Below are 12,272 nucleotides of genomic sequence, written 5' to 3' on the forward strand. Positions count from 1 at the left end.
AAATCCAGGTTGCAGTCTAGGACCTCAGTCTAAGGAAAAGGAACTTTATTGTCATGTGGAGCAGGGACCCTCCTCGTGATTCCAGGGCAGAAGGGAGTACTCAAATTGGGGCATGGGCTAGCAGAGCAGTCAGAGCCTCTCATAAGACCTTGGAAGAACTGAGGTCCCTGGGGAGGGTTGTCCCTGAAAATAGCTGCAAAAACCCTCCAAAGTTTGGGACAAGTTCATCCTCCATCCTGGGAGCAGAGCTCCACCTTAACAAATAGTTAAAATCAAGTATAGGCTGGGGAAATGAGCAAACAATAGAAGAAAAAAATACAACTATAGACAATTATTTTGATCCTATGGAGGATCAAAATACACATCCAGAAGATGACAAAGTCAAAGCTTCTTTATCCAAAGCCTCCAAGAAAAATAGAAATTGGTCTCAGGCAATGGAAGAGCTCAAAAAAGATGTTGAAAATCATGTAAGGAAGGTAGGGGGGAAATTGGGAAGAGAAAGGAGAGGGATGTAAGAAAATCATGAAAACCAAATCAGTAGCTTGGTGAAGGAATTACAAAAAAATACTGAAGAAAACAACATCTTAAAAACAAGTTTGGGTCAAATGCAAAAAGCAGTCCAAAAGGCAAATGAGAAGAATGCCTTAAAAAGCAGAATTGGATTAAACATCTCTGAGGTATCACCTCACACCTCTCAGACTGTCCAATATTACCAGAAAGGACAATGATCAATGTTGGAAGGGATGTGGGAAATCTAGGACACTAATGTGCATACTCTTTGATCCAGCAATACCACTACTGGGTCTATACCATGAAGAGATCATGAAAAAAGAGTAAAAACATCACTTGTACAAAAATATTCATAGCAGCACTGTTTGTGGGCACAAAGAATTGGAAATTGAGTGAATGTCCATTAACTGGGGAATGGCTGAACAAATTGTGGTATATGTACATTTCTATTAGAAATCAGAAGAGATGGGAATTCAGAGAAGCCTGGAGGGATTTGCATGAACTGATGCTGAGTGAGATAAGCAGAACCAGAAGAACTTTGTACACCCTAACAACAACATGGGGTTGATGATCAATTTTAATGGACTTGCTCATTCCATCAGTGCAACAATCAGAGATAATTTTGGGGTATCTGCAATGTAGAATATCATCTGTATCCAGAGAAAGAATTGTGGAGTTTGAACAAAGATCAAAGACTATTTACCTTTAATTTAAACAAAAAAATAACTGTAATTTTATTATGTAATTTTGCTCTCCTATATTTTACTTTTTTTCCTTAAGGATAGGATTTCTCTTTAAACACATTCAACTTAGATCAATGTATAACATGGAAACAATGTAAAGACTAATAGACTGTCTTCTGTTGGGGTGGGGGGAGGGAAGCAAGATTAGGGGGAAAATTGTAAAATTCAAAAATAAATAAATAAATTCCAAATAAAAAAAATAAAGCAGAATTGGCCAAAAGCTCTCTGAAGAAAATAATTCCTTCAAATATAGAATGGAGTTAAGGAAAGCTGAATTCTTTGTGAGAAATCAAGAAACAATAAAACACAATCAAAAGAATGAAAAACTAGAAAAACATATGAAATATTTCACTGAAAAAACAACTGATGTAGAAAACAGATCCAGGAGAGATAATTTTTTTCCTGTTTTATAAAGATTTTATTTATTTTGAGTTTTACAATTTTTTCCCTAATCTTACTTCCCTCCCCCCCACCCCCCCACAGAAGGCAATTTGTCAGCATACATGGTATACAAATTGAATGTGGTGAGAGAGAAATCATATCCTTAAGGAAGAAACATAAAGTATAAGAGATAACAAGATCAGACAATATCAGTTTTTTTCCCCTAAATTAAAGGGAATAGTCCTTGAACTTTGTTCAAACTCCACGGTTCTTTATCTGGATACAGATGGTATTCTCCATTGCAGACAACCCCAAATTGTCCCTGATTGTTGCACTGATGGAATGAGAGAGTCCATCAAGTTTGATCATCACCCCCATGTTGCTGTTAGGGTGTACAATGTTTTTCTGCTTCTGTTCAACTTGTTCATCATCAGTTCATGCAAATCCCCACAAGAGATAATTTAAATATTATTGGACTACCTGAAAGTCATGATCAATAATAAAAAAGGGTAGGCTTCATTTTTCAAGAAATTCTTCAGGAAAATTGCCCTAGAAGCAGAAGATAAAATAAAAATTGAAAGAATTCACCAATCAAGAGATTGAAAGAGATCCCAAAATGAAAACTTCCAGGAATATTATAGTCAAATTTCAGAACTCCCAAGTCAAGAAGAAAATATCACAAGAATCTAGAAAGAAACAATTCAAATATCATGGAGCTATGACAGTACAAGATAACAGGATAACACAAGATTTAGCAGCTCCTACATTAAGGGATCATAGAGTTTGGAATATGATATTCTGGAAGGCAAAAGAACTTGAATTACAATCAAGAATCAACTACTCAACAAAACTGAACATAATCTTTCAGGAAAAAAGGTGAATGAAATTCAGTGAAATAGGGGATTTTCAAATTTTCCTGATGAAATGACTAGAGCTGAACAGAAAGTTTGATTTTCAAATACAAGACTCAGGTGAAGTATAGAGAGGCTAAAAGGGAAGGGCAAATTATGGGGGACTTAATGATGTTGAACTGCTTGTATTACTGCACAGGAAGATGATACTGGTAACTCATACGAACTTTCTCATTTATTAGGGCAGTTAGGAGTATATATATATATATAGATAAGGCACAGGAGGGAGTTGAATTTGAAGGTATAATATATTAAAAAGATGGAGTTAATAAGTGAGAAAGGAATGTACTGGGAGATAGGGAAAGGAGAAGAAGAATGGGATGTTATTTCACATAAAAGAGGCAAGAGAAAGCTTTTTTCATTGGAAAGGAAGAGATGATTCAGAGAGGAAATAACATATATATTCAATTGGGTATAGAAATCTATTTTATTCTAGAGGAAAATAGGAGAGGAAAGGGATGGGAAAAAGGAGACAGGGGAAGAGAAGGGGAGTATAGGTGATAGAAGAGAGAGGGAAGATCATGGAAGTGTGTAGTCAGATACAATACACTTTTGAGGAGGAACAGGATGAAAGGAGAGAGAGAATAGAATAAATGGGGGTGAGGGGAATAGGATGAAAGGAAATACAACTGGCAATAAGCAACTGTGAGTGAAAAATATTGAAGCAATTTCTTTGATGGACTTATGATAAAGAATATGGTCCATCCCAAAGAAAGAGTTGATGGTGTCTGTATACAGAATAAAGCACACTTTTTTTTCTCCTCACTTTATTTTATTTGAGATTTATCTTTCCTTGTGGGGGGGAGTATTGTTTATTTCTGCATCATAACTATGGAAGTAATGTGTTTCATGGATATACACTTTTAATTTATACCAAGAACTGGTTTGCTCAATAGGAAGAGAGGGGTGGGAAGAAGGGCAAGAATTTGAAGCTCAAAGTTTTGGAAGTTAATGTTGAGACTGGCTTTCAGATGTAGCTGGGGTAAAAAAAATAAAAAATTAAAAAAAAAAGAAATGCATATATCTCAAGAACCATTTTCTGAGAGAGCATAAAGGATGCTTGGAAGAATGGAGTCCTAAAAGCAATATTAAAGATTCACAGGGGGCGGCTAGGTGGCACAGTGGATAGAGCACTGGCCTTGGAGTCTGGAGTACCTGAGTTCAAATCCAGCCTCAGACATTAATAATTACTTAGCTATGTGGCCTTGGGCAAGCCACTTGACCCCAATGCCTTGCAAAAACTAAAAAAAAAAAAAAAAAAAAAGATTCACAGCTACAAGACTTCACATTTTAAATAACTATGCAGACTAAGAAAGTCCTAAGAAAGTTACCTTCTGCTAAGCGGATCAAGCTTTCCAATAAACGGATAGTGGTTCGAGCTGCATTTCTACAGTCACTCTGGCGCTGCATTTGATAATAACGGAGAAGAACCTGGTTGCTCACATCGGACAATTTGGGTTGTAGGTTCCTAATGAGGCAGAAGTAGATTTTCATCTTTTCCATGCTCCAGAGCTTTTTGGATTTGCTTGGACAACCTGTGGATCAGTATAGAGTCACTCATTTCTAAGGTTAAGTAGGTTTTTGCAAGGTAAATGGGGTTAAGTACTTCATTTTTTAAATCAGTTTCTTTAAAAAGATGACTTTCCTTTCTTGCTCATAACTTGTGGCTCATAAAATCAAAAGGATATTACATTGCGAGTATCCTTCTCCAGAACAAGTACATAAAAAATTAAAGTTATAATAATGCTAAATTTCCTACTTCTTTTTTTTTGTTTTGTTTTGTTTTAGGTTTTTTTTAAGGCAAATGGGGCCAAGTGGCTTGCCCAAGGCCATGCAGCTAGGCAATCATTAAGTGTCTGAGATGGGATTTGAACCCAGGTACTCCTGACTCCAGGCCCGGTGCACCACCCAGCCGCCCCCAGTTTCCTAGTCTAATACCAGATGCTAAAACCATTTATGGTAATTCTAGTCTTTTCCAATATATTGGCTGAAATTTGAGAGTTCCTAATTAATCTTAGTTGGGTATTTGTAACTTCGTCTTTATGCTGTATAACTTAGCTCAGTTCTCCCTGGAGACAAGAGATAAGCTATCCAAAGTCATTTGAGGCCATCTCTTCTCAAAAAAGAAGGCTACTGCATAGTTATGCCTTGTTATAAATTACATTCATGCCATAAAAAGATTTGGTCTTCCTTTCTCTGACTCACTTCTTTGCCAGGATTCTATCCTGAAACTTGTTCCAACAACTATCAACATCTAATTTATGAATCAGTTAGCTTTTCTCTAAGATGAATCTCATTTGTTCATGTCTAATCTTTGGTGCTATGATACCTAGACCTGGAAGAAAGAGGGCATTGATGCCTTCCTAAACTCTTTTTTGTTTTGGTCAACTGTCTTGAGATCTCACTGGCTAGTGTGATCTACTAGATTTTAGTGACCACCAACTTTCTTGTATTCCCTTCTTTCCAGCTGTTCATAGTTTCTTCCTTTCCCTTTCCTGTTGCCTGAAAATAGTAGACTCCCACCTTAGGTGTTTTAAAACGATAAAGGGAAATAAATAAAGGATGTTGGTTGGGGTGAGACTATAAGAACAACTGAAAAGGAAAAAGAGCTTTATACTTTGTGAGTTTCTTTTTTAATCCCCTTAGCATAGTATCTAGTTTATTATAAAAAAAAAGGCTTACTCTTTGTTATCTCCAAAGGTCTTCTGCCAGGTCTTACTGTGATAGTAGGTCATCACTAATGTATCTGAATGGCCATGCTCTGGTCTTCCTATCTCTTAATTTTGCTTTTCCAATCCTCAATTATAAATGTGAGAGTCTGAGGTCTTACAAAAATTCCATGAATTTCCTATAGTCTTCCATGATTTGGCTATTCCTTAGAATTCTTCATCTTAGATGATGGGTTTAGGGATCTCTGAGTCTATGCTCCTGGGGGGAGAGGATGTGTGGGAAAAGAGATACATTTGGCTCCTCAGTCATTGGCTTACAGTCAAACCTCCAAGAGTAAATTGTCACTATATACTTTTCCTTAATCTTAAACACTAGATATAAATAAAACTTACCTCACAGCTTATTCTTGGGTCATCTATCTTTAGAAGTATTTCCCCAAAATTACTTGTTTTCATCACCATACAAAAAAACTACACAAGTATACAGCAATATTGACATACACCTCCAGTCCTCATAACTGGGTAGAATAATTTTAACTATACCCTTTTATCTTCACTTACCTTTATTTTCTAAGATAAAAGAAGAAATTATTCGATCCCAGTCTTCATTTTTGGTGTCAAGTAGAACCAAGATCAAGTCAAATCTGCTTAAGAGTGGGCTTCCCAGGGCCACATTCACTGAAACTGACTCACAGGGATCATATTGGCCTTTGGGGTTGGTGGCTGCCAAGATGGTGGTTCTTGTATTCAGCTTGCATACAAGGCTAAGAACAGAGAGGTATTTGATAAATATAGTTTTCAAATAAAAGTGATTATTTTTCTTTAAGTTTTTTTGTAAGGCAATGGGGTTAAGTGGCTTTCCCAAGGCCACACAGCTAGGTAATTATTAAGTGTCTGAGGTCAGATTTGAACTCAGGTACTCCTGACTCCAGGGCTGGTGCTCTATCCACTGTGCCACCTAGCTGCCCCTAAAAGTGATTATTATTGTACAATATAGATAGCATAGAGGTAAATAACTGAAAATGCAGTGTTATATGAATGAAAAAAATGATTCAAGGACATAGCAGAAACATTAAAGTTTATATATAGACAAGTACATGGAGAAAGATATAGAAACCTGCTACTCTTTAGGATGAACATGGAAGAAAACAAACAAATAGAACTTTTTCATTATTTTTAATGGTAACTGACTTTTCAAAATAATATTGCAAAATTCTTTGAGGAGAAGAAATATAATGTGAAATTCCTCTCTAAAAGATGTATATTCTCCATTTGTTTTCTTAATTTGATGGCTGCTTTTATATGCAGTGGAATATTCCCAGACAAGCAATTATAACTCAAAACTTTCAATGATTACATCAGCAAATTTGTTCTAAATTTATTTTATTTCTGATCTATTTCCAGTTGGCTCTAGATTAGCAATTACCTCATGTCCTGAGCTTTATTGTACCTTAGAGCCAACAATCTTTACTTGTGACAAAATTCACAGGGAAATAACTCTGGCTCCTTTGAGGGTAGGGGATTGTTTTGGTTTTGTCTTTGTAATTCCAAAGCCTATCATAGTGCCTTTCATGTAAGAAAAGCATATTGAATTAGACTGGTATCTAAAAGATGAACAAGTATCTTTTACTGAACAAATCACCCAACTCCATTTAAAAACCAGTCACAGTGAAAAATAGTATATAGCCAGTCAGCAAATTCAAGAGCTATTTCAAAACTCATTTGTAATGCAAAACTATTTTTTATCATACAAACTAGATTTTATATGGTAGCAAGACACTCAGACCAGAGATAAAAATTATTTAATCCATAATGAAATAAACATTTGCCATGAAATATCAAGACATTTCTTATTTTTGTATAGCATGACCCCTGCACAGTGGAAAGGATGAAAAATAAAAGACTCAGATTCAACTCTCAAGGAGTTTATGATCTAATTAGGGATATATTATGAGTATGCAAAGAAATATGATACAAAGAACATGAGACATGACATGAGAGTTACAAATAAATATCTATGGGGGAAATCAGAGGAGAGATATATCTAGTAGAGAGTAATCAGAAGTAAAAATTCTTTTTTATAATCCTGTGTCTAGGTGAATATCATAGTTATGTCTATTAGGATTTCCTCAATGTGGTTAAGTAGGATTATATGCTATTTAAAATATTTAATTTTATTAATTTAGTAATTTCTAACCACTATGCCACAGATATTAACTTTAAGATAAAAGGAGTGCTTTTTGATAACATAAGAATAGAACTGAGCCAAAATAGTGAGTTTCTCATTATTTTATTTCATGTGTTTGTATGAAATAAATACATTAAATAAAACATTATAATTGACTTCTATCAAATGTCCTACAAGATTTTAGGTTCCCAAGATATCTCTTTTTACTTTATATAACATCACTTTGTTGTATCATTAGTTCTAGTGGATTAAGTTGTCATTTCTATACAAATGATTTCCTTACATCTAGCCCAAATCTCTCTCCTGAGCGATAATCATGCATTGTCAATTATCTATTGAACTGGATATACTATAGCTTTCTCAAACTCAACAAAGAACTCATTATATTTTCTCTGAAACCCTCCTTCCCAGTTTTTTTAAATTACTACAGCACTACCATCCTCTAAAGGTTCTGAACCTTCTTGTCATCATTTTTGATTCCTCACTTTCACTCATATAATATTAAATCTTTGTCAAGTCATGTTTACAACTGCAAAACACTTCATACAGATAGCCCCTTCCCTTCACTCACACAAACTCAAGTCCTCATCATTTCTTCCCTAGACTATTACAATCATCTACTAATTGGTCTCCCTGACTCAATCTCTTTCTCCTCTACTTTATTCTTTTTTTTTTTTTAGGTTTTTGCAAGGCAAATGGGGTTAAGTGGCTTGCCCAAGGCCACACAGCTAGGTAATTATTAAGTGTCTGAGACTGGATTTGAACTCAGGTACTCCTGACTCCAGGGCCAGTGCTTTATCCACTGCTCCTCTACTTTATTCTTTACTCATTTGTCAACAAGGTGATTTTTGGTAAAGCATCTAACCACGTCACTCCCTGTACACAGCAAGGTGCAATGACTCTCAAATAGCTTTAGGTTCAAGTATAAATTTCTCTCCCAGGCATTAAAAGTTCTTTATAACCTAGCAAATTTCTATCTTTCCAGTTTTCATACACTTTACCCTCCTTTCAATACTTTATTAATCTGTTCACATTAATCTGCTTTCATTTCCTCAAACATCACAATCTTTTGGTCTCCACTGGTTGTCCTTCATCTTTGGTAGGCCCTGTCCCTGTCCCTTAATCTTTATTTCTTCATTTCCCTGGCTTCTTTTAAGACTCAACTCAAGTCCTATCTTCTACAGGAGGCTTTTGCTAGTCAAGCCACTCCCCCCTCCCCCTCCCCCCTCTACTTCCCCAGTTGATAGTTCCTTCCCCTCCATAGCAGTGACAGGCCCATCACTGGAGATCAAGGTGGGGCCAGTTTTTATTGCTAACCTGCATAATGAGATAAAGAATTCTGATAGATCAACCTTTAGCAAAAGAGGTTCGGCCTTTGCATCTCAGCTTCCTAACTAATTTCCAGGTACAGATAGTTAGGGGGTGACTTGACCATGTGACAAACATCAAGGAACTGGGTGATATATTTTCCCAACACCAATTGACAAGCAAGTCTGGGACCAATGGATCACTGAATCAAGATAACTTTCACTCTGAACATATCTTGCAGGTACTTAAGTTATTTACAGTGATCTTCCCCATTAGAATGTACACTTGAAAATTTCCCAAAACATCCCTTTATATTAACCCACTACCAGAGAAGCCATTCTACCTACTGTTTTTTATATCTTTCCTTGCCTCTGACTCAGTCTAATCCCCATCTACTTCCCTTCTCAACTGCTGGAGAGTAACTAAACTGTACTGGACCAATGGTGCCACCTGGTGGCAGGTGAAAGGAACCAATTTACCCCGAATCCTGTGATGCTTCCTTTTGCTGTCTTTCACAAATAGTAACTCAGACACTTGCCTGAGATGGTATTTCTTTTTCCATATGAACTAATTTTTTATTCTCCCTAACCTTTCCAATTTCATAAAAATCTAAGCTCCTCTCTTTGTCTTCTTCTGCATTTCCTCTATGAAATAAAAAACTGGCCAACAAACAAAAAACAATTTAAAATGCCACTAATCAAGGGAGAGAGTATGATGGAGTGGATCAGTCTTTAGAGGGTAAATCAAGAGAGGGAGGCTTTAGTCTTAATTTTGGCATTGATTGCATGCAAGACCTTTAGAGGACATATTTAGACCTGTTTCTTTTAAGCATAGTTTCGGACAAACAAAACAGTGTGGGTGTGGTAGAAAGAGTGCTTCTGAATTTGGAGTCAGAAGACTTGGATTGAATTTCTAGCTATCTCACTTACTAGCTTAGGGTGTCCAATCTTGAGCAAGCTCTTAACATTGCTAAGACCCAAGTTTTTTCACCCATAAATTGGAGATAAAAATGGTTTGCCCTACCTGCCTCACAGAGTTGTTGTGGGGAAAATAATTTCCAAACTGTAAAGTACTACCTAAATGTGTATTCAATTACTTCTTATTATATTTTACTATTTTTAGTTATCATTATTACAATGGTATTGCTTATAATTTTTCAATACAAAATTTCAGTATTTCAGCAACATAATGGTCTAAATAAATAAACCTTTGTGTCTTAGCTACCCTTTAAAACATTTCTAAGATTGGAATCAATCAACTGTTAAGTATATGCAAAACATTTCCTGAATGGATAAATAAAAGAATTAAGATAGGTGTGGGTTTTAATTCAATTCAATAAACATTTATTAAGAGCCTACAATCTGCCAGACAGAGTTGAAAATTCAAATTAAAAAAAAAGAAAGACAATCCCTGCTTCATAGAAGTGTATAATCTACTGGGGTGGGTGGGAGTGGGGGTCAGGGAGTCAGGTGGGATGTGGACAACACAAAAAAAAGGAAGTCAGAAAGGGATTGTGTGAAGACACCTTGTGGTAACCAGTCAAAGAATTTTATTCTGTGAAGTTGAAACGAGGAAGAGCTTCAGATGGAAAGTAGAATGAGCTGAAGTCCAATTTCTAACTCTCTTATAAAGCAAAGATTTGGGAAGAGTTTAATAATCTACCCTCCGGTCATCCCTCTAGTCAGAGATCCTCAGAAAGAGGAAATGTATAAATACCAAAATCAGTGGTATACTAATCATTAAGTAGGAGCTGAGATTAGAAAATATAAACCACCAAAACTCAGGGAGTCTAAGCTTAAAGACTTCCATTTATTAATTGCCCTTTGGCATGTTACTTATAGACTCAGTGCCATTCTAGCTATGAATGAAAAAAAAAACCCATAAAAAAATCAATTATATATGTGAATGTGTAAAGAAACACACACCTATCAGAGGCTAAAATTTACATCCTTAGAGAGAAAGAAGAGACCTAGTGGGAAGTTTCCAACAGCAGAAAGCTGAGTCTGTGGTATTCATTTCATCACTGGGTTGATTTCCCCCTAGTGCCTACTTGTTTCAAATTCCTGTGCTGAGAGCCTTTGCAAACAAGACAAGCAGTAGTTTTCTAATCACATCAGAAAGAAACACCCACTGAGGATAAGCCCCTGGACATTTTCAGTCAAAAACAATGCACCAAGTTAAAAAAAAAACCCAACTTAAATTGAAGTAAAGAAATCAGAAACCTCAAGCTGACCATTACTGAAACAGTTTATTAATGTGAAAGATAACCTTCAAACCCCTTCTAATCCATTCTCTTACAATCCTACCTCACCTTGCTAAAGAATGCTATTGATTAGGTTAGGTAACAATGGTTATTAATCCTAATGCTTTGATTGATAGTTCATATGCAACGGACACTCTCCACTCCCAGAGGTCAATATTACCAGGTAATGTTCTGCAGAGTAATGTGGACATTACTTGCACCACTTTGTTTGGAATGGGTCAGTTGCTTTACTTGCTATTTGCTTGTTCCTTTCTCACAGGGGTCCTTCTCTCCTCTAAAGCCTCTTCTTGGTAAGGTAGACAAATTCTTTCTAGTTGCTTCTGATAGAAGTGTTTCACCAACATAAGAGCTGTCCTACATTCATGTGCAATCTTTCTGTATCCCTTATATTGTTATTCCATTTTTATGAATTAGTATCATTAAGTTCTCTTAGATTTTGTATTCCTCTTTTCTGCTCACTTTGATGTGTACTCATGAATCTTGCTTATTTTTCAATTATATGTAGACATAATTTTCAACATTCATTTTTGCAAAATTTTCTTCCTCTCACCCTTCCCTTCTCCTATTCTAGGATAAAGTCATCTAATATGTACAACCATGTTGCAGATAAGAAGTCAGAACAAAAGGGAAAAATCATGAGAAGGAAAAAGCAAAAAACAAAATCAAAAAGTTGAAAATAGTTTGCTCTGATCTGGATTTAGATTCCATAGATTTTTCTCTGAATGAGGATAGCATTTTTCTTTCTTTTTCCCTTTTTTTCTTGAATTATAAAGATTTTATTTATTTTGAGTTTTACAATTTCTCCCCTAACCTTACTCCCCCCCCACACACACACAGAAGGTAATTTGCCAGTCTTTACATTGTTTCCATGGTATACATTGATGCAAATTGAATGTAATGAGAGAGAAATCATAGAGGATGGCATTTTTCATTGCAAGTCTTTTAGAATTGTCTTTGATCACTGTATTGTTGATATCTCACTATGTTGCTGTTAAAGTATACAATGTTCTTCTGGTTCTACTCACTTCACTCAGCATCAGTTCATGTAAGATTTTCTAGGTTTTTCTGAAATCTGCTCTTTGTTTCTTTTTTGTAATTTTTTTTAAGTAACTTTTTTTTGGCAAGGTAATGGGGTTAAGTGACTTGCCCAAGGTCACACAGCTAGGTAATTATTAAGTGTCTGAGATCACATTTGAACTCAGGTCATCCTGACTCTAGGACCGGAGCTCTATCTACCTAATTGCCCCTGCTCTTTGTTTCTTCCGGAGCAATAATATTACATTATATTCATATACCACA

General features: G+C 35.8%; 1 protein-coding gene across 2 annotated transcripts in view; it reads right to left on the reverse strand.

Moving 5' to 3' along the window:
* MCM9 (minichromosome maintenance 9 homologous recombination repair factor) overlaps positions 1-12,272 on the reverse strand; it is a 194,562-nt gene that overhangs the window by 21,544 nt on the left and 160,746 nt on the right. For both annotated transcript variants that reach the window (XM_074187455.1, XM_074187456.1), the window contains exons 9-10: positions 5,776-5,978; positions 3,877-4,080 (exon numbers count right to left, since the gene is read on the reverse strand). In XM_074187455.1, coding sequence (XP_074043556.1) covers positions 3,877-4,080; positions 5,776-5,978 — 407 coding nt within the window. The remainder of the gene's footprint in view (positions 1-3,876; positions 4,081-5,775; positions 5,979-12,272) is intronic.

This window comes from Macrotis lagotis, chromosome 5, assembly GCF_037893015.1.
Source record: "Macrotis lagotis isolate mMagLag1 chromosome 5, bilby.v1.9.chrom.fasta, whole genome shotgun sequence".
NCBI lineage: Eukaryota > Metazoa > Chordata > Mammalia > Peramelemorphia > Peramelidae > Macrotis > Macrotis lagotis.